Source organism: Coturnix japonica, chromosome 12 (assembly GCF_001577835.2).
Source record: "Coturnix japonica isolate 7356 chromosome 12, Coturnix japonica 2.1, whole genome shotgun sequence".
Classification (NCBI taxonomy): domain Eukaryota; kingdom Metazoa; phylum Chordata; class Aves; order Galliformes; family Phasianidae; genus Coturnix; species Coturnix japonica.
The window spans coordinates 15781858-15806892 of NC_029527.1; the positions used below are offsets into that span (position 1 = coordinate 15781858).

General features: G+C 42.4%; 1 protein-coding gene across 1 annotated transcript in view; it reads left to right on the forward strand.

Annotated features, from left to right (window-relative positions):
- Positions 1–25035, forward strand: part of ITPR1 (inositol 1,4,5-trisphosphate receptor type 1) — a 144696-nt gene that overhangs the window by 19701 nt on the left and 99960 nt on the right. The window contains 12 exon segments of the mRNA XM_032447330.1: positions 11105–11220; positions 13870–13956; positions 14881–15039; positions 16267–16365; positions 16846–16929; positions 17014–17160; positions 18519–18614; positions 19955–19999; positions 22430–22584; positions 23197–23296; positions 23744–23904; positions 24616–24757. Coding sequence (XP_032303221.1) covers positions 11105–11220; positions 13870–13956; positions 14881–15039; positions 16267–16365; positions 16846–16929; positions 17014–17160; positions 18519–18614; positions 19955–19999; positions 22430–22584; positions 23197–23296; positions 23744–23904; positions 24616–24757 — 1391 coding nt within the window.

A 25035-nucleotide genomic window follows, 5' to 3' on the forward strand; every position in this document is an offset into this window, starting at 1 on the left:
TAAGTCATCTGTGGAGTGGTGGCTTCAGCGCTTGGTTCCAGTACAATCAAGTAGCAAATCAACCTCGGAAAGGGGGAGAACTGACAACTTGATCCCCATTCAGTACGCCCGACTTCTTTGTGTGGTTATTGTAGATTACAGCATTAGTGCTGAAATATGAGACAATTTGACGAATGATAATTCTGCATTTGGAGCAGAGTTTGTCTGCAGAGAGTCCTTTGGAATTTAACAGCTTATCAATCTTCTGGTCTCCTTATAGGTAGAGCGTGTGTGTATGTATATTTATATGAGTATACATAAAATATATGTATGAAGGTGTAAGAGGAGGGTATCCATATAGGAAATTTTATATTTATGTGGTACCTGGTATGAGCATCCACTAGGATTTCACATCAGCATTTTCTAACTTTGACCTTATGGTTGGCACTTAGTTTCTAATTTTTCTGGTGCAAAAATCAAAGGGTGAATTTCATATTTAATTGATCTTTATTTATGCTCTCAGTATTTAGCTGAAGTTATGTTGAAAGGTCAAACAGCTTTCAGGACCTTGGAGGCACGTGGCTCTGAGAAGGTGCCTCCATAAAGAGAACAAGTGTGAGTAGTTAGTGCTTTGCTTCTGTGTAATTTGATTGAGGGAAAGCTTTCAGCTGTGTTGCAGCTCAGCTCATTTCAGTCGGTGTGGGCATGGCCTGAGCAATGCCGACAGCCTGAGATGGCAGTGGCAGTCAGTTTGGTGAGGACCATGGGCAAGGTTCCCTCGGATGAGGCTGTGTGGTGGGGCGGCTGTTGGTGGGTAGGGAGGCTCTCTTGTAACCGTTGAAAAGAACATGAAAACGTGCAAGTTTTTCACTTTCGGGAATTCAAAGGGAAAAAGAAACAAACTGAAACTGTGGGGAAAGCTGTGAAAGTTCTTAGAGAAATAAGTCAGAAAAAGCAATTCTTTTTTCAGATGCTTTCAAGGAGAGGGGATTGCTGTTTTCACGAAGTGCTTTCTTCCAGCTTTGTGTTAAAGCTTTCACTATGGGAACATCTGTGCTACACTGAGAATCTTCGTGATCCTTAACTAAGGTCTGTTTGTGCCCAAAATGCTTTGTCTGCGATAATCCTGATTGAATGGAGCTGTCAACTGACTGTGCAAAACTAATTCCACCTTGCTGTGCCCTGCCTTCCCTTTAGGTGCCCCTGTTGTATGCATTTCCTGTATTCTGTATTGTCCCCTTTCTGTGCAGGAAGTGCTGGATCTGCTTGTCTGTCCTGTGTTGCTGTAAGTACAGTGAGCCTGCTCCTTGCTTTAATGGCCTGCTACTGCTGGAGCTGTAAAACCACGGCAGCAAGAAATGGGAAGGGATTTGTTAATGGGACAGTTTTGTTTTTATGTTTTAAATAGAAGAGCTGAACACTTGAGGTTTTACTAAATCCTTAGGTTAGTCTCGTAAATCCATTGCTGCAGATGGTTCTGCTCACTGTGTGCCATCCCTGCTCTGCAGAAGCATCTCTGGGGCATTGCTCCTGGTCACCAAGCAGTTAACTGCTCTGAAGAGCAATGCCGTGCTCGTGCGGAGTTTAAATTATGGCTAATACAGGATTAAAATTAAACATCATGTTGGGAACTAGACATCAAAGTACTTGGGGGGAAAAAAAAGTGGCAGGAAAATGAACTGCAGCCTTAGACTTAAAAAACCCAGTAACTTTAAAAGACTAACTTTTATCCTTCAGTGATTTGAAGTGCCTGTCACTTAGTGTTCCTTCCCTCGAGTCGTAGTTAAAGGCTCATTTCAGAAAACCACAGTGACTCAGCTACTCTGAATATCTCAACTAGCATGTGGCTCTTGCTGGAAGCCCAAAGATTTTCTTCCACCTCCGAAGATGGTTTTTATTGGTGGATACATTATTGGAAGAATCTTTTGAGCTATGCTAATTTTAAATATAATTTAAATATTTAGACTTTTAAAGAGGCATAAAGGCATCGTACTCTGGTATTGCTAAGTAGAAAGGAGGGCATTTATTTATAAGTGCTTACTGTTTTGCAAATATGAAGTTATGTTTATCTACATTTTTTTCCATCATTTCCAAGTGACTGCTCCATAAACAGTGCCAATATTTATTGCCGTGTAATCTGGGATTATTCTGATCTCTGCTGAAGAATTGAAAACAAGTTTCTTGCATTTTTTTCTTCAACTCAGCTAGAAGAAATGAGCTGTGCTTTTGGCCTCCTGACATCTGTGTCGTATGGGGTCATCAGTGGACATCCCTGCATCGAGCTTGAGTTGCTCCTTGTTCTGGCTGTGACCCTGGATAAGTCCCCTGTGTGTCTGTCCTTTGCCCCTTGCTACAGCCCTGCACCTTCTTGTGGATGATGTTTGCTGCCATATTCTTAAGCTCATGGGACAGGTGTTGTGCAGGGAGGTGGTACAGAACAGCTCTTTTGAAATCAGTTGTGTGTCCTGAGAGAGATGTTTCCATATGTATTAAGGGGAAGGTTTTAGCAATCCGCAGATTGTATAGGAAGAAAGTATGTCCATCTACACTTCGATGTGATAGGGTTGCAAGGGAGCCATAGGTACTTGATGTTGGACAGATACTTGTAGTAATGAAAGAAAGGAAGCTGTGTGATGGAACAGACCTTTCATAAGAGGCAGTGACCTACAGGATGACTTGTAGTCTGCATCAGGCAGCATCCTGTGTGGGTTTCTGTGCTTACAGGCCTGGGCAAGCAGCTGCTGGGCTGGCCTTGGTGCATTCATGTGCATTTAGTCCAGTCTCAACTGAAATTTCAGCAACTGACTGAATTGCAGAAGGCGCCTTCTTACTTTGCAATGACTCCTGATTGCTAATATCGTTCCAGTGCTAGATCTGAGGGCACAAATGATCCCTTTTTCTATGTATTTCCCTGTGGTACGCAGAAGTGTTGCCATGGAGGAGAGCGTGGGGTGGCGTGGGCAGGAGCAGCTGCTTCAGGCCATGGAAGGCTGGGGGAGGAGAATGGGAAGAGCTGCACGAATCTGCTCTTGCAAACAGTCCTGTGAGCTCCATGCTGCCAAGAGATGGATGTGATCGTCAGGAAGAGCTTTGAAAGGATCTTGGGAAGAGCAAGACAATGTTCTCCATGTTGGTGGGCTGGGGGAAGATGGCAGAACTGATGTGTGGGCACTTCATGGCCCTTTGAGCTTGGTCAAGGTTGTCTTGGCATTCCTGTGCACTCTATGCGTTGTTTGTACAAATGCTGCTCTTCAGTGGTGTGGCTCTGATTGATGTGTTGTCATTATGTCTGGAAGGCAGTTAAAAGATGGCTTAAAACACTGAAAATACTTAATTATTTTCAGAGAAAGGAAATTTGGAAAATGGACCTAGCATGAAGCAGCTTCAATGAACTGATTTTCTCCAGATTTTTCAGAAACAGGTGCAGGTTGGATGTGTGCGGCCTCGATGTTGGGGCAGTCATTTGGTGCTTCTCATGCATTGCTGTTGTGGTCTGTAGGCTTTGCATTGGTTCTGTCCCCAGAATCAACTGAAGGATATAAAGTGTGTCCTTGGAATGCCAAGGAGCTTTACCTGGGCTGTAGCTTTAGCTATGCAAGGGTTATATCATCACTTTTTCCATCCCCTTCTGTAGCTAATAGTGTTGCTGTGAAGGCCCAGGCCACACTGATCTGCAGTTTTGCTCACCTCTTTGCAGCTGGCAGAGGAGAGGACTGAATTGAATGGATATGTTGATTGAAAAGGCAGTGGGAAGGCACTAATTAATCGGCTTTGAAACTCAGTGACTGGTAAATATTGTGTTGTTGAGGCAAAATCAGCTTGGGAAGCAGGCTGTGCTGGGGCTGAGCATGCAGATGGGTGCTCCTTGCCTGGTGCTGCTGTAGCATTGGTGTCTGTCATTGCTGCAGGGTCGGTGGGAACCAGACATTATCAGAGGGGGGAGTCCCTGGAGCATGGGACTTTCCCTTAAAGGGATGTTTCAAGTCCTTGTTTTCCTGTATTAAATTTTGGCTCAGCCTCTTTTGAAGTTGAAAAAATGAACGGTGTTCTGCTCATCTTTGTCCAGCAGAATGAGGGCAGCTCTGTACAGTGGGGTGAGGCACGTGGCAGCCCTGCACACACTGGGCTGGGTAGGCTTGGTTTTGCTCTCGCCTGTCTCACTGCCCAAGTGCTGGGCACTTCAGGTGATGGCAAGTTGCCCCTGTCCAGACGTAATCAATAGGGATTCTGTAGCTTGTTTGGGATGATGGCATTGCATTAAAAACCAAGGAAAAATCCCGTAAGAACGGAGCGTAGGCTCCCGCAGGCTGGGACAAATGCCTGTGAGCCTCCGCTGGCAGGCTGTGCTTCCGCTCCTGCTTTCTGAACATTTGTTCTTCCCATTTGCAATCCGGTCCAGTGCAACGGGCTGATTCGCCTTTCTGCTGTCCAGCTGTCTGACTTCAATACAATGTGGGTTTGCTGCTTTGGCTCAGAGCTTTCACTTGCCTTATTTGGTCAAGTAGTGCTGTTTGGCTGTTCCTGGAAGGGGCTGCTTTACTAGTTTAGGACTATTTTCCACTTTCATTTTTGATCTCTGAAGCTGTGGATTTTGTTCCAGCAGCGGTGCTGGCAGAACTTAACTCTCTGCACTAGCTGAATATCGTACACTGTAGAAGTGCTCCAAGTGCTTTGTCCTGCATTGCAGCACACTGCTATGCTGCTGCAGGCAGTTTGGGCAGATGAAATGCATGGCGGCACTTGCACATACAGTGTGCACAGCACAATTATCAAGCATAATCTGCTTATTAACAGTGGTCGGTGTGCAATCTCCAGTGTGGCTGTGCCATGGAGGGTTCAGCTGGATTTTAATTAGCTGAGTGATCTGTTGGCGTGTTGTGTCCTTTTTCCTGAGCAGGGGAGTGGCAAACACGAGGGAGGGAGCTGGGCAGATTGGGAGGCATCACTTGGTAGGCTTCAGCAAGAGCATCTCTGGTCTCCTGCCAAAAGGAGGGTGACTGTTTAAAGTAGAGACAGGGAGAGGGCCTCAGTAAGTGAGGTGAAAGTCTCAGCCAAGCACAGGAATGGGAAGTGAGGAATAAAGCTTTTACACTGGGGAAATGGATGGAGACACTGGTGTTAAGCTCCATATGCGTGAGACTGGAGCTCAGCTCAGCAGCATGGCTGGTCTGTTCAAATCCAGGATGTCGTTTCCTATAATTAAGGCAGGTCTGGCTTATTTTGTCATTATTCCATTTTTCTTCAGTTTGCTAAGCCCTGCACATGGTGCTGCTCAAGTCCATCTATCATCCATTTATTGGAAATTGGAACATCTGTGTGGCAGCACCTTATGGGTACTGCTCCGTGCCACGCTGCTGGTGAGTTTGCTGCAAGCCTTACAGAGCAGAACACAACTTGGAAATTCATTTGATTATCATGAGAAATGAAGAAATGTGTTTGAAAATATCAGTGCAGTTCAGTGGGGGCATATGGCAAAGACAGCACTGAGCTGGCTGAATGTGGGGAGGGAAGAATAGAGACGTGCAGCAGCTCCCTGGGGAAGGGTCTAAGTTTTATCAGAGTCATAGCTGGAACAGGAGGAGTCAATGCTGTGCTGTCAGTAAAAGTGCAAATACTGCTTTGGAATATATAAAAAGAACAGTTGCCAAAAGACATAGTAAGTAATTATATTTTTTTTCCCTATTTGACTTGTTGGCAGAGCCTCAAGTGGAGCATGCTGTGTAGTATTGCACCTTGTTCCTCAAGAGAGATGGGAGCCAACAGAGAGCAGCGGTCAGGAACAGGCTGCATTTTGGCAGCTGTGCTCACAGCACCTGGCTGGGAGAGGGGATGTTCTGTTAGCTACAGAAGGAAGAAGTAACGGGCTTAAATTGTAAAAACAAATAGGTTAGGTACAGAAATAGTGGAGCACAGGAATAGATGGCTTCAGGAGCTATGTCAGGAATGGAGCAGACACGGCCAGTTCTGCCTTTGAGAAAAGGATGAGCTGAATAAACTTTTTAAGGGTCTTTCAGCCTTGTGAAGCAGCAATGTGAGCAGTTGTGTGAAAGGCAGCAGGGCCACAACCTGGGGAGGGAGCAGACAGGAACCAATGGGCCTTTCAGGCACGGTATCCCAAGCACACTGTTACCATGTGAAGGACTGAGGCACTGAGTTCAGGTTTATTTCTTCAGTTCCTCTAACATAGACTTCAGTAAAGTTATCATGCATTTCTGTAGTGTCCCTCTAACTCCGACAGTGTGAGCTTTTTGCCTAAGCCAAATACATTCAGCTGAAATGCATTAAAGGCCGAAAATGAAGTTACTTGATTGAGCAGCTGAAAATGTTGCTTTTTGCCTTCTGTGATGCTGTGGTGGCTTGTTTATTACAGCATGCACACAGAAGGTGCTTAAACAGAGCAACTTGCGTTGTGCTGTTCAGTCAGCTCTAATAGCACGGCCATGTTCTTTCCATACTGCTCCTCACTGATGCGTTCACATGGTGTTTGAAATTTGATCTACTCCTTGCTCTTCCCGTGCTCCATATCCGAGCCCTTCCCCGCCTCCTGCCTCCGCTTCCTGGCCTGTGTAGGGCTGCAACTGTGTTCTGGAGTAGGAGAAGCAAGAAGCAAATATGGGCATTAGATCCAAGGGGGGGGGGAACAGTTGAAATAAAACGAAGTGCAGGCAGCAGATGCTGCTGGCAGAAAATGCTACAGACGGACACTGAAAAAACCCAAAGGAAGAATGTTGCAGTGCTCATATTCTGACACTTGTGTTTTAGTGCCTCGCAGTGGGATTTATCATGTAAACTATTAAAAAGGAAATAGAGGATGGCTTCCTGAGCTAAGAGTACAGCTCTCGAGGCTCTGACAAAGGTTGAAGCCAAGGTGCTTTATTTAAAAATGCTGCTGCAGTGCTTACGTATCTTAGTTTGCTGAATCCCCTTTGTATAAAGTATGACATATTTCTCCTTGTTGCTTGTAGGACTTAATTTTCAGCTCTGTGGGAGAGGGAAGGGACTGCCTTTCAGACTTCCTCTTGGTGAGCTTTGTCTCTTGTCCAGGATTTCTTTTCGAGCAGGACCAGAGGCAGAGATGGACTAAGACAGTAAAAACATTCACTGAAACCACCAGCTTTCTTCAGATCCTGGGTTAATCTCGTTTCATGTATGCGGTTGTGAGCACTTCTTAAATGTTCCTTTAGGTGCTGAGGTTTTTTCTGCCTTTTCGTTTCCCCTCTGCTTAGCATCCATAGGTACAATGTGCTCCATAACACTCCCAGTGACACAGACAGTCCCTCTTTGCCTGTCAGGTTTTTCAGGGCGTTTTATTGATGCCTGGCTGCCCCCAGATGTGATACCCTTGTGGTGCTGCTGGGAGCTCGAGCTCCTTACCCTGACACCTGGGTGTCAAATGGGATGTGCTGTGGTGAAACACAGCTGGCCTTCATTCCTACTGCTGGTGTTGCTGCTTCTTGCAGCTCCGTGGCTTCATGAAGCACCTTTACTCAGCCTTGCTCATACCAGAGGTTGAAAGTAACTGGTCTTTCCTGCAAATGTTTCCTTTAGGAACTGCCTGTATATCTAGTGTCTAAATATTTCTCTCTTTCTGAGTAGCAGCTTTCTTTCTGAAGGAGACCAAAGAGGTTACATGCAGAAATAAAACAAACACTGGTGTATCCTAAGCTCTTTGGTACCTAAAATGTTTACTTGAAGGTGTTTCTCTTCTGTTATTCCTTTCGTGATTTTTGGGGGCACTTTGTTATCATTGTGGTTAGGAAGGCTTCTGGAGGCCTCTCCTTGTTTGTGTTGTCTTTGCATTCACTCTCAGTTTTCCCTGAGGCAGGTCCAAGTGTGCAGAGCATGGTGAAGTTGTTTTTCCCTGCGGGGGGAGCTGTGTGCTTCTTTTCCTGCTTGGAATGAAGTTACCTGGCTCATTTTTAATCAAGGAACAGCCTTATCCCACAGCAGTGTCTGGTCGTGCTGTGCATGTTGGCACACTGTTAGTTACTGCAGAGTTACTTACAGCACTTTGTGGAGTCACATACTGCTTCCTATTTAAAACACCATTGCTTTTTAATGCATGTCACATTACTGAGTGCTGTTGATTGAATACGCATTGATATTCAGTGTCCATCTTTCAAGAGTGTGGTTTCTTTAGCTCTGAAACTGCTGTCGTGTTTTATTTCTTTCCTTGATTTGAGGTATCAGCTCTAAGTTAATAATAACTGCCTTATTTCCTACACTGTCACAGCTTGAAAAATGAAGCAGTCATTTCCATCAGAATTCTTCATAAGTGAGTACAGTGGCAGGAGAGCGGTTGCTATAACATCTTGCAGATATGAATGGAGGGTTGTTAACTTAACATTAAAACATATCTTCAAGTCATCGGTCATGCAGCCTTTCCATTGAAGTTGTGAGGGGCATTTTTATTTTGCCCTTTTAAAATGAAAGAATTGAAATTTCTTGCAAAGGGTGAGATGCAACAGATCTCACAGCAGCAGAGATTTCTGATAACCTTGTCATGCAATTGGTCTGGAGTTGGAATCTCAAGCCATTGGTTGCCATGCAGTGACAGTGTGATCATGGTGAGTGAGATCTCTCAGCTCGACATACAGATGTCCTTTTGACCTGCATTGGTACTTTCTCCAGTTGTTCCATGGCCAGACTGTTGGTAATGTGAGAGAGGACTTCATTGGTCTTCAGCTGGCAAACTGTCTGCAGCAGAGGGTTGTTTTCCTACTGCTTTGGGTGGAGCTGCTGATGGAGTGGGCTCTGCTGGGATGGTGGGGCAAACATTCAGCGTGTCCTGGCACAATTCTGATCTGAAACACTCTGAGTAAAGCTTGTTCACTGCAAAGAGAAAATGAAAGGATGTCTTCTCATCACAAACACAGTAATTTCAGTACATCAGGTTCTTTTTTTTCCCCTTCTTTATGGAAATGCAGGAATGATTAATAATCAGTGCATTCCTGTAGCTGCTTTTGTTCTGTATTCTTTGGATCTCTCGGGCTGTCATCTATTCATTTTAAACATCAAAAAGAACAAGTATAGAAATAGACAACATAGTGGTGCAAGGGCTGCTGGGAAGGTGAAACTTGCATGTATTTTTCTATCCTGCATACCCACTATGTGGAAATATTTCAATTAAACACAGAAAGGGTCTTCATTTTGTCGTGAAATTTCTTCATCTGTGTGGAGTGTTGCCATCTCTGTGAGCTTGTTGGGGCTCTCAGGTGGCAGAACCCGGGTGGGGATCCAGATGCTCAAACATGAAAACTGACATGTGTCACACAATCCTCTGCACTTGAGGCAAAGCAACTGCTGACACAAGAGCAGAATTTAGCCTGGAGAGCTTGACATGTGTGTTTAACACATGTCTATATAAATCCCATTCATCACCTTTGTGCATGTGCACGATGAAGTAATACATGGTTACGTGGGTGCTTATTTCCTCCCTGCAGGACCTGTGTTCAGTGTTTGTTCTTGACAGCGTGCCCTCACTTAACCAGCAGTTAGATAGCATTTCATTTTGCTGCTTGCTCAGTGTGCAGCTCTGCCGTTTTTTCCCTGCTTCTCATGAGGATCTGAACACCAAATGCATTCCTTAGTGGGTGAAGTTCAGCAAGCAGCATTTGGTACGATGTGATTAACTCTGCAGCAATGGCTTTGTTTATTGGCTTGGTAAATCTTCCTAAGCCCAAGAGCAGAGAGCTTTTGGCTACAGGACAGTCAATGAGATTCTTCTCTACTTTGGCTTCATTTTGGATCTGTTAGAAACAGACCCGACTTACCAGAGGACGTTGTCTGACAAGAGCTTAGTGACATGAGATGAGGTTAAATGGTCACAAGGGGGAGGGTGCTGGTGGGAGTGAAGCCTGGCTGGGAAACTTCTGTGATTGAAGAGCCTGGAAGCAAGTGTGCTTGCACGGTGACTAAATCTGGCATACTATTAATTCTTCCATGTGCTTAAGTGTTAATTGCTGTCACTGTGTGAACTGATGGTTTAAGCAAAAATAGAAAAATTTATGACTGATGTGTTGCTTACGATGCATCATCTTTGCTAGAAGTGCCAGCCTGCAGCAGCTCTGAGTGCTGCTCTGTGCTGTCAGTCACCATGATTCATCTTTATCTAAAGGAATAATAGGTGGAAGAGTGCATGCCTGGAAAGTGCCAAGTGCTGTGAGGTCAGTGCCCCATGTGGGGCTCAGGGTCCCCTGCTGCTCCAGCCTGCTGCTGGCTGCTCCTTGCCCCTTCAGCTGGTCCTGCACCTGAAGTGCCTTTAAGACATGTGAGGTAGCAGCCAGAAACCTTACAGCCACACTTTCTACAGAGGTGATGGCAGCAGCTGTGCTGGCGTGTTGGGCACTGTGCTCCAACTTGTAGGCTGCAGCTTTGCTCTCTGAATAGCTTAATTTGTTTATTTGCGTGTATGGTTGCTTGGCAGCACATGAGCAAAAAATAGTAAATACAGCTAATTCAGTTGTATTACTGGTAAGCTAGCATCTCTTGAATATAAAAATGTGTTTTTAATGAGGCTTTTCAGCTGTAATTCCTGACTTTTGCCAAGTAGAATGTTAAATAAATGGAGGCAATGAACTTGGTGAGGAACCCGGCATCCCTGGGGTTAACGCTGCCTCCGAGCTGTGCACCGAGTGCCTCTTCACTCTGTCACTTAGGGGTGTTTTCTGCTGCCTTACAGTGCAGTTGTCGCTGGTTTCTTGTGCCTTGTTTTCCTTAGCAATAGAAGGGACTGGTTAAAAACAAACAAAACCTTGAAACAATAACTCTGGGTGCTGCAACAAACTTGCCAAAGCAAAAAGCAAAATTGTAAGTGTGTAAGATGGATCCTTTTGCCTGGGAAAGCATTGAGGAGTTGTTACCATTTTAGTACAGTGGGGTTTTGGACTGGGATAAGCGGTGAATTTTCCGGTCTTGCATCAGATGTTTGGCAGCAACAGTTAATTTTTATCATTCACAGGGCAACGTTCCTGTTGCCCAAAAAAGCATGTGTCTGATCAAGAGCTTTCTGGAATTTGTTTATAAATCTTTCCTTGCTGCTGAAATATTTGGACAATGCTACAGCAAAATCCGAGTTAATTACAAATGGCTGAAGCAATTTCCATGCTTTTCATTGTTTTTGTAGATTGCCTGTTCAAACTATGTCCCATGAACCGGTACTCTGCTCAAAAACAGTTCTGGAAAGCAGCAAAGCCGGGAGCAAACAGCACGACAGATGCAGTGCTACTCAACAAACTGCACGTAAGTATTCAGGTTCTGGTACTTGTTGATTATAAACACTCCAATCTGTACTGCCTTAAAGAAGCATTTTGGTTCACCTTACCACAGTTACCAAGGAGGCATTAGCAGAGGATATTGAAATCATTATACAAGACTCCTTTTGGGGCATTGATTGAGATTTCTCTTTCAAATGCCTTTCCACTTACAATAGCATACTGCTCAGAGCCTGTGTTCGAATAGCGGGATGTACAGCAGCAGGTTGGAGTTGCAGCCATTTAAACTTCTCTTGGTAACCTGTGCTAACCGTAGTGGTGCTCCATGTGGGCATTTTGGGGGCACCCTTTAATAACATGAAAACAGGATCCTGCAGACAGCAGCTCAGAGGAGCAGACTCTTAGGATTGCAGCTCAGTGTATGAAGTGACGCTGTGCTGGTTGGTGTCATCTGAGAGAAATAAGGCTGATAGATCTGCTGAGGTTTCTCGTGTAAATGCTGCTGCTGGATCCATGTAAAGGTTGCTGGGTAATTATGGCTAATTTATAAGCGCAGGCTGCCTCACTTTCCTTATTAGCTTGCAGTATTTCATATTTTTCAGGGTAAGATGCTGTTCAGCAGTTGAAAACCCAGCCAGGCAGTTGATTGCTGTTTTTAGAATTACTTTTTTTTTTCTTTAAAGGCATCTAACTTAAATACCATCTGTTGACTTTAGAGTTAAATACAACACATGTTGATGTTAAAATTACATAGGCTGGAGTACTTCATGTCAAAATTACAATTCTAAGTATTTTTAGTTTCTTAAAGCCTATATTAAGCTCACTGAGGACAGAAATACAAAATGGCCCTGTAGGAGAGTGTCATTTGCTGATTGCCATATGGCTGCCGTGCTCCTGCATTTCACTGAGACTGTTAGACTCATTTTGCTTCTGAAAACATAATTTTATAACCCAGAAGGGATAACTTGGCCAGGTGGCGGTTACTTCTTCACTGGCTGTAGCATGATATGATGATATGAAAAGGAGGCCGTGCCATCAAGCTTTAAGTGTCAGGGGTTTCTAGTTTTATGTTTGTTAAGGGGAGGGGAGAGTTAATGCCTGTGTAGTATAAGTGCAGGTTCATGTATTTTAAGGAAAGGTATGTTCTAAATGCTGTGTCACATGGGGAAGACACTGTGTAATTGAGCTGGATTACCAAGTCATTTAAAGCTGTCTTCCCTTTCCTTAGTACCTTCCAGGTCAGGTGGCTGGAAGGTACTTTACTGTTACTTTACTGTTTTCTGATGGGGTACCTGCAGAGATCCAGGATTTGATTTTTTCCAGACTTTACCCCCAGCTGAGTGTGTCCATACAGACGTGTGCCCCCAGTGTGCACCAGCTGCCTGCTCAGCTCCACGAGAGAATCTGAGTACTTTAAAGTCCTATTGGAAGTGGTTTAATGCATGACTTTCACAAAGGCTGAGCCTCTGTGGTGGGTGCGCTCAGTCACATCGCAGTACCTGAGTCTGATGTCTGGATGTAAAATGATTGGATCCACATGTATGTTGTATACCAAAACTCTTTTCTTTCAGTTATATGAGTACATGTCGATGTTGGTACATGGAAGGCACTAAAACCACTGCATTTTGTGTGATATATGGTGGGGTGAAGCAGGCTGCGTCCCCAGAACGTGTGCATGCAGCTGTTATCTCTGCCCATAACTAGATGTCTTTAATGGGACGTAATTTTTATTAAAATCAGTGATGCAAGATTTAGTCATATTCACTTGCCTTTTTTGGCTTCTATTTGCCTGCTGGTGCAATTTATTGTCTGCTGTGGCATGCTCACTGCTGAGGTCAGGTTATTTTAAGTTAATGCCATTTAAGGGATTTAAAATCTGGGACACTTGTCTTTCTTTGGTATCATGAATCAGTGCTGCTTGAGAAGCTGACATCTAGTGGCCAGAGAAAGAGCTTCTTTCTCCCTAAGTGGCTGTCAGATGTGGGATATGGTTTCAAAGTCTGTCTGAAGTCTTAACCATGTTTCCACAGAATGCACTATGTCCTTTATTTACAGTAATGTGATACACTGTGCAGGCAGAGGACTCTTCTCCTTTGTTATTGTCATGGATAGCTGTGGAACTGCTGTATTACCTGGATAAATCTTTATTGATGGCATACTCTGATATTGAGGGGGAAAAATAGAGTATTTCAATAATAAATAGAAAATTCTGCAGCATCATTTAAATGAGCAGCTGTACTCCAGGTTATAATGGAGATGGAGCCAGTCATAATACTTAGCAATATTCTAAGAATAACAAATTCTTTATGAGCTGAAAGTTGTGAAACTTGAACATAGGGTGCAAGTAGCTCTTCCTGCGTGGTAGTTTTTTCCTTTAATTTGTGCTCTACCAACAGGAATAAGATACAGCATTTTGACCTCTCTTCTACCTTTTTATCTCATGTTTTAGTCCAAAATTTTCTCATATTCAAGAAATGTGTTGTTTAAATGATGTCTGCCTTCCCAAACAACTGAAAAAATGATGACAAAGTTATACTGTTGGAAACTAGAAAGAGGAACACATGCTGTACCATGCACTCATTTTTTCCCAGTTCTGTGAAACTCTTATAGATAACCTCATTAACTTTGGCCACACTGGTTATAAAACAGCAAATAAATTGTTTGGTTCTAATTTCAGCATGCGGCCGATTTGGAAAAGAAGCAGAACGAAACTGAAAACAGGAAGCTGCTGGGAACAGTTATCCAGTATGGCAATGTCATCCAGGTAAGTTGTGAGCGTCTCTTCAAGCCGAATGGGGGACTTCAAGCAAAACCCTACACAATTCATTGAGAAGGATCTGTAGTGCAGATCTTTTGAACAGTGAACAGCACTGTGAAGTACGATTCCATGAAGCAAGGTCTGATCTCCATAAGACAGACAGGCCATTTATTTTTTGTGATGGATTAGCTGCGCTTTTTCTCCTCCAAGGTCAGGTAATGATTTCTTTGGGAATGTTTTCTGTGCTGAATTACTGCTGGCTGTGTGGAAATGGCACAGACACTGTACAGTTCCAAACAGTTTCTTGCAGTCAGGTGTTCAGACATCAAATGGTAATCTGCCACAAAGGAGAGTGAACCCGTCTAAGCAGTTACAGTCCATTTAGGCAAAGGATATACCATGTACCAGGGATTGAAAAATATTGAAATCATAAATCAAACCCAAGAAAAATGGAAAGCAAATAACTACATAATTGAAAAAGGCACGCCTTAATAATTGGAGTATAACATGAGCAGACACTGGATCACCCTGAAACCACAGCAGAGTTACCTTCCGGCAGATATGGTGCTGCAGCCCTTTGAAAGTAGGGTTAATTACTAGTTCTGATTTGCCCTAATTCAATGCAGTGGGTGACACGCAGCACGACAGAGCGGGCTTTCTTTTTGCATGAAGTTAGCTGGCTGTTCTTTATCATTTGGCATGTCCTAAAGCATTTGGGATTAGCTGGAAAGGATTTGTGCAGAAGCATGGTGTGTGCCTACTGAAGTAAATGGCAGCAAAAACGTGCCTGAATTCATCATGATTTTCCTATAATGTGATTTAGGTTTTGTTTTGATTCCTGTGCAATGTGGTTGTCCTATACGTCCTTGCTGTCTGTTGAGGGAAGGAAAACCGAGCATTCCTAGAACTGAACTCTAATTCTTATTCTAGCTGCTTCACTTAAAAAGTAACAAATACTTAACAGTAAATAAGAGGCTGCCGGCTCTACTAGAGAAGAATGCCATGAGGGTGACCTTGGATGAAGCTGGAAATGAAGGCTCCTGGTTCTACATACAGCCATTCTACAAGTTGCGCTCCATTGGAGACAGTGTAAGTGCTGAGAAAATAATCTTCATGTATTGTTTGTGTGCAGCTTAGGAGGAGTTTTGCATAGGTCTTTTAGTGCATGATGTTGCAGAAACAACCTCTTTCCTATAACATTGCTATGGTAACTTGTATTTTGAAAACATGGAATGGGTGAACATTGGAAGGAACGAGGGACCTAATTATGGTAGCTGTGCACAATTCGTGTCCAGCTCTAAATGAGAGGAACTGTTGAGGTTCTTCAGTAGATTTAGAGTAAGTGATTAGCATCTAAGATTTTGGCATTGCCAGTTTTGATTCAAAATTACTCACATTTTTTACTTGAAGACTGAGGTAATAATTAGCCCATATGGCTCTGTTCATGGAAATATTGGAGAGTAACTCATTCTGTATGTAATATGTTACTGTTGTATGAGAGATCATGCATTCAAAAGAAATTAATGAGTCACCTGGGTATACAGTCTGTCTAAAACACAGCATCAGTAAGTGTTAGTGTGCTCTGTGGTGTAGCCCAGGCATAGATTTGGCATGTAAATTCAGTGGGCTTTATAAAATAATTTCTCCTGTAGACCATCCCCATGCATTTTCCTTTTGCTCACGCATGCATGCCAAAGCACAAGGTAATGCAGTTGTAGTGGCCATTAATCTCTTTTAAATGCTGTGAATTTGCAGGCTCTTTATCTTAATGACCATATCATAATACAGAGAAAGATTTTGTATTTTAATTTAAGTAAGGCTTTGCCTTGGCAGAAGGGAAGAACAGGACATTTGCTGTCCGTAATAAAGTGCATTTGCCTTGAATCATATGCCAGCCTGGTTGAGAGTCTGATTTTATAAATGCAAGTGCATCTTGGAGGAGGAGGATTTTTGGCTGACCTTTTGCTATAGAAATGACTTATTAAATGTTAACCAATGAAGCAACTTCATGGGAAGTAGCAGATAGGTTTGTTACCAAAATTACAGGCTATGTTTCTTCTGTAAGCCCCTAAGTCCCTTGGTATAGGATCATTTTTCTGCCTGAATGATTGAATCTATAGTAAGCCAGCTTCTGATGCAAACGGAATCCTGAGTTTCTTATTCAGACCAGCATCTCTCCAAACTATGAGGCTGTAATTTCCTCCTATTGCTCCTTTTTTTTTTTTTTTCCTTTTTTTTTTTTTTTCCTTTTTTTTTTTAAAATAGAAGCATGCTTTCTGAGATTTCAGGTTTGACTGATGCTGCGCTTATCCACAGGTGGTCATTGGAGACAAAGTAGTCCTGAATCCTGTCAATGCTGGCCAACCTCTTCATGCTAGTAGCCATCAGCTTGTTGATAATCCGGGATGCAATGAGGTAAGGGCAGGCTGACAGAACTGGTAGTACAGGAGTTGGTTACAGCTGTAAAAACCTCTGTATGTTTCACCTAAGCTGCTAGGGCTTGTGTTGCAGGAAAATTAAACCTGGGATAAGCATCTGTGGTGATGTCTAAGAATGATTACCTTGTAATTCATCTCCTTAATGTCTCTGCAAGACTTCTCTTGTACCTTTTGTGCACTGAACAAAGGTTGAAATTTGATCTGTTTTTTTGATTGCATAGAAATGAGATTATTCTTCAAGATCAGTACCCATGGCTCTATGGTGCATGACTTACTTTGTGAGTCAGATCTGTAGTTAGATTTTTATGGAGCAGATGCAGAAGTAGATTTATTTAAAGCAAAGCAACAGGGTTTGTAGTACCCTGAACAACAGGTTAAAAACTAAGGCAGTAGTTCTGTGGCAGCAACATATACAAGCACAGGGCAGTGGGACTAATAGTTATATTTCTCCTTTTAGGTCAACTCTGTGAATTGCAATACAAGCTGGAAAATAGTCCTGTTCATGAAATGGAGCGATAATAAAGACGACATCCTCAAAGGGGTAAGACTCAAAACTTGCTTGTAACTTGTTCACTGGTGGGTTATGTCTCTGTCTCTACTGACCATGCATTCTGGGCTTTGACAGGGGGATGTAGTAAGATTGTTTCATGCAGAGCAGGAGAAGTTTCTGACCTGTGATGAGTACAAGAAGAAGCAGCACGTCTTCCTGAGAACAACGGGGAGGCAGTCTGCCACTTCTGCAACCAGCTCAAAAGCACTGTGGGAGGTAGAGGTAAGAGCTGTGACCTGGGCTGGGGGTGGCTTTGTGGTGATTGCTGCTGTTCAGAAACCACATACCTGCAATACTTTTCTTAGGTAGAAGTCTTCCTGATATTTGAATTTAATATTTTCATTACTTGCTATGTTTTCTGTGCAAAGTTAAAACTGTGGGCTGATTTCTAATGCTGTAACAGATAGCTTTGAAATACAGGTTCTTGATAATTCAGGAAAAGAGGACAGAGAAGCATCTGTGATGTCATTTTTCTTACCAGTCTCTGAAATCTGAAGCCAGCTAATAATCTCAACTGTCCCACAGAGTGTTCTGAACATTCTATTTTTGGTGTGTAATACTGTGATTATACGTATCCTCATTTGAAAGGCAATAGCAACCTTGTGCTAGGCTATGCACATTGTCTGAACCATTTTTCACTGTACTGGGCTTTTACGTAGTGACTAACATCTGTGCTATTGTTGGTTTCAAAAGATATTCTCCCTCTATTGGTACAAAGAATAAACCAGAGCTGTTTTATGTAGATGTGGTTTTAAATGTTTGCCATTTGCACTGCCTTTGAGAGCCATAAAATTAGTTGTAATGGTGCATATTCTTTTTCCTATTGTCATTCCAGAAGTATCTGATTCGATATACAGCTTTTCCCCTATTTCTGTTGACAGCTTACCTGTAACAAGCATTATTTGAGAGTGTTACAACACATCATTGGCTTTTGTGGTAACTGTTCATGTGCATGCAGTTACCCAGTGGTGAATATGGTGTGCTCAAAGGTGGTGCTCCCCAGAAAGTAGAGATCAGCTGTGCTGACTATTCCCTAAGTGGGTGTACCCACAGAGTAGCCAATGTGAAGTAACAGGTCATCTGATGTTGGAAGTTCTGCTTGCTACAGGAGAAGTTTACAGACTGTCAGATTTCTCTTCTAGTACTTCTATACAATGCTGCTGCATTTCAGACCTTTCAGAAGGTCAGACATTAGAATACAGCATATTAGTTCCAGCAAAATTTGAAGGACCTGCTGCATCTCTTTAGGAAGTCTGTTTCAAGACCTAGCAACAAAATGCCAATGTAGAGCCTGTCAGCTTGTATCCTAATCTTCCTACATCACCCCCCAGAAACTCTGAATGGAGTCCTGGTCAGTACCCACTGACCTGACAGCAAAAAAAACAGTGTTCCTAAACTGAGATGGAATAGCTGCTCCAGTATTTTCTGTACTGCATGTTGTTGAAAGATTATTTTATCTTTTCTGGAGCTCCTTGTTATATTTTCTTTTCACCTGTAAAGGAAATACAAATATGAAGTACTGTATTTAAAGAGAGCAGTCACTCATGTATAGTGTAACTGTTGTTCCCCTTTCACTGCAGGTGGTACAGCATGATCCTTGCCGTGGTGGTGCAGGGTACTGGAACAGCCTTTTCAGGTTCAAACACCTTGCTACTGGACACTACTTAGCAGCAGAGGTAGGTGTTGGGGTTATTTAGCTCTGCCTTTCCTCCTCAGTATCCTATTCCTTTTATTCTTTCTGAAAATCTCTCATTTCCCACCCTAAAGAGATGAGGGAAGGAGAGCAGTGTTTGGGTCTTTTAGCATTGTTACTAAAGTAGATGGTAGACATGGAAATCTTAAAGAGACTTGGATGACTGGTGCAGTTCAGGGATAGCCTTGAGCATATTACACTTTCTGTATGAATTCTAAAGGCAATTACCTTTTACAAAGGGTAGGTACTAAATACTGGTATACTGTTTTGTGGGTAGTAAGAATGAAGTTGAATTAGTATTTGAATAGCTCTTAAATGGCTGAGCCCCTTTGGGGGAAAATGAGTTCCATCAGCTAGTGTTAGTTTCTCTCTGGTCACCAGTTTCCTAGTAGGAGTGAAAGACTGACTGTATGATGGAAATACAGTTAGGCTTCAGAGCAGGCTGGTGAGAACTGCAGATAATGCTTAAGTGTCTAAGCACAAAGTAATGTCTGGTTTGCTCATTGTAGCTGGTATCTCTCCTTTACACCCTGAATTAAAATTTCAGGACATCTTATAAATAAAATATCAAAGCATTAGAATTTTGTGTGTTTTGCTGCTTAATTCTTGTAAATGTTCATTAAAACTAACTCTGAGTACTTCAGAGCAGAGATATACCAATATTCCTGTACACAAACCTCTGTAAATAAAGGCTGTCCTGGACGTAAGAGTGCAGAGCAGGGCAGAAAGGCTGTCTTAGCTCATGTAGCTGACATGAGAGTTTCAGTGGGAAAGGTCTGGACTAAATATCCTATTGTATACTCCTCTAACAAGTAGATTGGAAAAGCAGCAACAGTTGGTCACATGTACAAGGGCAAATCCTTTTCAACTGTGGTCCAGTATTGAACTTTTTCAGTACGTTTTGGGTTTGGTAATCAGCCAAAATGAAAGCAGCCTTATGACACAGAGTAAAACAGAGGAGATTACTCACCTGATTCATGGTTAGAAAAGTGTTCTAAGTGACTGGTGCCAAATCAGTGATTTCTATTTGGGGATTCCATTTGAGATTTTAAAAAAGCAGAACTTGATAACCTGTATCTTGCTCCTTCAGTAACTATACTGAGCGTGTTCCATCTGTCTGCACATTTGCAAAGGACAGTCTAATTCGTGGACAGACAGTCACCCAATTAGAAATAAATCCATTTGTGTAGTATATTCTGCATGCCCAGTAGCACCATAGCAGTAGAACTCATCTTTTACAAAGCAAGTTTAGATCGTGCTGAGGTTGTTTCCCACTTGTAGCGCTGTTAGAGTTTTGACATGCCTGTGATTCTGTTTCATCAGGTAAACCCTGACTATGAGGAAGATGACCAGGAGTGTCAATCCTCAGTAAGTATAGGCAAGAGTATGGTCTTGCCCCTAATTGAGAGGGCTTGCACAGGCTCTGGTATTCAGTTGGCCAGTGCATAGATTGTTGAGGCCTTGTTGCTAATGCAGACACTGAGAAATTGAGTATGATCTGAAGGCTGTTAGGGCCTATCTGCGTAGGAATGGATATTAAAAACTGGAGTAGGCTTTAGTGAGAAGCAATACACTTGTGATCAAACTCACGTGTTACACGTGTACTTGGACCCCTTGCCTTCCCACTTTGTAGTATGTCTTTCTGTCTTCCTGTTTCTTAAACCTTTTCTTTCTTGAAGCACACTTTGAATAGGTCTGAGGAGCAAGTTGCTCAAGATGACATCAAGTGTTATGTGTTCCCAGTGGGATGTTCACATCATTCTGTGCCAGTCAGTTGTCCTTGGCCTCCTTGTTTAATTTGTGAATACCCTCTCATTTTAGTGTGTCAGAGGAAAGCTACGTTGAAGGGCCTGGAGAGAAAGAATGGCAGGGTGAGAAGGATTTCAGTGCCATTCTTTCTTCCATTCTTTCTCATGAGACCAAGTCTGTGTCCTTCTCAGTAAATGTTTTTGTGTCAAAGATTGTGTGCTGATGCTTTGTACTAGTAGAAGCTTCTCATTGATATTGAAGGGGAACAGCATTTCTTCAATGGGAGAAAACAGAACTGGAACAGCATTTTCCATTTTATCTTACATTTTCTAACTTGGATGAAATTGTAGGCTTCTGTGAATGTCTTGGTCATTTATCCTGAGTAGTGGAAGATTTGCTGCACTGAGAACCGAGAAAGAACTATTCCCGTATTTAAAAGGAAGTGAATGCTTTGATAGTGCTGCAGGGCTGAGATTACCTCTGAGAAGGATTTGTCATCACAGCCTAGCCACTAAGAAGCTAGTGCTTGCCCCCAGATATTGAACTGTTATCCTTGCTTCTTGGTAGTATAGCAAACACTCATCTTCTGCCAGCCTGTCTTCAGTAAACATAGTTGTATAGCAGGGAAAAGCATGAACAAAAACTCCACACTGCTATTGTTCCAGTGAAGATTGAAAATATCCAATGCTAAACTGTTTTTTTGGCTTAACTTGAAAGTTAATCAATGTATCTGTCATTATAGACGTCCTTCCTACTGGTAGTGCACTAATGCACTTGAGTGCGGTAATGATGGTAACACACTGGCTTCAGAGATGTACTTCTTTCCCTACTGTGTTGTTTTTTTTTTACCACTAGGTGGCAAAAATAGACCATAAAGAATAGGATCAAGAGCACATAACTCATTTCTGACATAAAATTACCGCGCTGCTTAACATTCACTCATAATGTGATGTGGGCTGCTTACTGTTGCTTTCATATGTTAACTTCAAATTCATTCAAATGTGAATTCTCTGCAATAGTGCAGGTTTATTTGCACGGCTGTTTTACTGTTGTTTTCTCCCTATAGCTCAATGGAAGAGCAGTATAAATGGGAATGAATGGTAATGCTACCTAAAAACCCTTTCAGCATTAGTGAGTGCTTCTGTCAGTGTTGGTGCTGAAGTTTTAGTTCTCCTTAAATTGCCTCAATTCCTGCTTCCCAGTTTATTAGTTTCCATCATCAGCTTTGTCACAGTTCTTATAACTGACCAGTTGTCTCCTGATGTGCCAGAAGTATATCTTGAATGTAGGGCAATTGTCGTATTGTGGGGATGAATGAGACTGCTGAAAGTTGGAGAATTCAAACCTAGTGAGCGCGTTTCTCCAGATGTAAGGCCTCCAGATGGACCCTTGGATGTATAGTTGCTTCTTCTTTTGATGGCACGTTCCCAACATGTATTTCTGTTCCATGCAGTTAACTGTCTGTTCCCATGTGCAAAACCAAAGACTTTAAATGTCACTGTTTTGCAGCCAAGTTCACCGAATACAAATGTGCAAACTACAGAGTATTCTGAGGCACAAGCAACTGGGGAGTTATTCAGTTTTTTTAAGGATTGGAGTGCCCTATATCAAGACCTCAAAAGGCTGGTACTTGCTTTCAACCTCCTTTGGGTGCCTGTCTTCCAGTTGTGTCAAATACATTTCTAACGCCAGTACTGTCTAGAGTGGCCATCTCACCAGATGTGCATCATCTGGAACTGGTCAGAGCTTCTGACACACCGTGCAGTAAATGACAGGGGGAGTTTGAGTTTCTTCTGGCACCCTCTGCAAGATACTCCTTCTGTTATTTAGGATTTAATGTTTATATCATCTAGGAATGCTCAGAAGTTATTAATACTAGTGAGAGCGAGGAAATATTTGACAAGAGGAGCTGCTGGTACCCTAAGTCAGAGTAATCTTATCCAGGATCTGGAGTGGTTCAGAGTTAGGTCTGCAGCACAAGCCCGTTTAGCACTAGGCAGTTGGGCCTGAAGAACTTGAACTGACTGTGTGATGGGACTTCTTCCACAGCAGGACCCTGAGCAGGATGCCTCCAGAAGAGGCCTACGCAGTGCTCAGGAGAAGATGGCATATTCTCTGGTGTCTGTGCCTGAAGGAAATGATATCTCCTCCATATTCGAGTTGGACCCCACCACCCTGCGAGGAGGGGACAGCCTTGTCCCCAGGTATGGCCAACAATTTAATTGCCTTTGAAATTAAGGTGGTTCTTCAAATTAATGTAGAAATAATGCCTAGAACTTCACTCTATTACTTCACAGTGGAGTTATTGGTAACAGAACCCCTTTTATAGATGGGAATACAGAGATGAAGTATCTTTCTTGCCAGTGAAGAAGCTGCGGCTGAAGTCTGGTCCCTATAGTGCCCTTCCCGATCCCTGTCTCTATGGCATTTGCTAGGACATGACTGGTGCATGACATTCCATTTTCTTTGTATGCATTAAACTGTTCTTATGGTACCTCTTGCTACTTGAAAGATACTGTACCTTTCAGAGATGCACAGTTTGAATGCAGGATCTATGCTGTCCACTCCTCCCCTGAAATATTCACTTTATGAACTTTATCCAGCTGACTCTTTGAATCATCAGATACCGTAAGTTAGCGTAAGTTAACAAGGAAAAGTTAGTCCTGTTATGGCAGCTTGGGTAGAAGTTGTAGTTTTGTTGCTTTCTTTGTTTTTTTTTCCCACTTGATCCTGCCAGTATTTTGCATTTTGAACAATGCTAATATTTCTTGCCTGGGAATCCGACTCACACTTTGAAACTTCTGACTTTCCTTTAGGAACTCTTATGTCAGACTTAGACACCTTTGCACTAACACCTGGGTTCATAGTACAAATATCCCTATTGATAAAGAAGAAGAGAAACCTGTGATGCTTAAGGTAAGCCTTGTTACTTTTTTGTGACTGCATCCTTTTATTACTATGCTTTCACTTGTATGTTGCTGGTAGGAATTCCAGTCCTTTGAGACTTCAAAGTTTGTCAAACAGTAAACAGTATAACAGCCTACAGTATAACAGTGTCTACACAAAGTATTCGGATTTCATAGCAGCTTAATAGCTCTGCTGTTAAATCTCCGATATATGGCAGTCAGTACATGGAAGATTTTTTTTCTCCTGTTTATGGCAACATTTTGCAATTACAGTCTGAGATTTCTTTGACTTGGGAACACCTGTAGGAACACCACACCTTATACAGAGTTCTGTTCTCATATTGTCTGAGTGAATCTGCGTAGCAGTGTGGCTTTTTGTCTTTGTTAGTTGTTCACATACTAAGTAATACTGCTTTTTGGCCTTCTGTTCAGATAATAAAACTTCTTTGGATTTTAGATTGGTACTTCTCCAGTAAAAGAGGACAAAGAAGCTTTTGCTATAGTACCAGTTTCTCCTGCAGAGGTTCGGGACTTGGACTTTGCCAATGATGCAAGTAAGGTCTTAGGTTCCATTGCTGGCAAACTGGAAAAGGGAACAATAACCCAGAATGAAAGACGGTAAGGAAACAAGAAGTTGGTTCAGATAATGTTTGCTTTACTCTATACCTGTTTCCTTTACTATTGATATGTGCACACAGTAGAGGTTCTCAAGCAATGTTCTGTCAGCCCTTCAGTGTCACTGTGTGAAGTGAGAGCATGGGAACTGTTGTGAAAGTAGGGGAATAATCTGTAGCATGCCTCTCTTGATGGGCTTTGCAAAATGAGTGTGGGAATTTATAATCCATCTTGTGAAGAGTGAGCATATGACTTATGGCAAATCCTCTGGCAATGTCTTTGAAAAATATGTGGCCACTCAAAAAGAACGTGCAGTCTGCCATGTAAAACCAGGGGCCTGTGTGCTTCTGTAGGCAGTGTCTTTTATTTGGCCTCGAGGAGATTATAACCTGATCTATTATTTTTTCTGGCAATTCAAAAGAACTGCTGAAAACTTAGTGATCATATAAAAAATACACCTTAAACGTGGTATCATGGTCTTAATGCTTCTGTAGTTTGACTATTGAACAGTAACAGGCTGTAACAGCAGGGAGCACTGGTTCCTAATGGTAAATTTCATGCAAATCTTGGTGCTTTATCCAACGTCTGGGTTAGTCTCTAACATTTGTTTTTTGTCACTTAACATTATGAAATCTGTGTAACCTTATGCTGTCATTGTTCTTTTAACAGATAGAATTTGTAGTCTCGTATTAACAACTTGTGACTTTCCTGTAGATCTGTTACCAAATTGTTGGAGGATTTGGTCTACTTTGTTACTGGTGGAACTAATTCTGGGCAAGACGTCCTTGAAGTGGTATTTTCCAAACCTAATAGAGAACGGCAAAAACTGATGAGAGAGCAGAATATTCTAAAGCAGGTAGACTGCATTTTTCTCTAAACTCTGCATACAGGAAGGGTTGTCAAAAAGGAGATCCTAGTAGTAGAGAACCTGGCCAAAATGGTGGGACTAAAGGATCTGTTGAGTTTCTAGCTTTGGGCAGTTTGGCAGTGGACTCTGGGCATAGTAATTGCTAGAAGAAAAGATGATAGAATATAGTGATGATCTTGTGTGTTTCTGACATATCTTTTTGAAATTCATAGATGCTGACACAGTGCCTTTATGTTAATTTTAATCAAATGAAGGCAGTTCCTCAT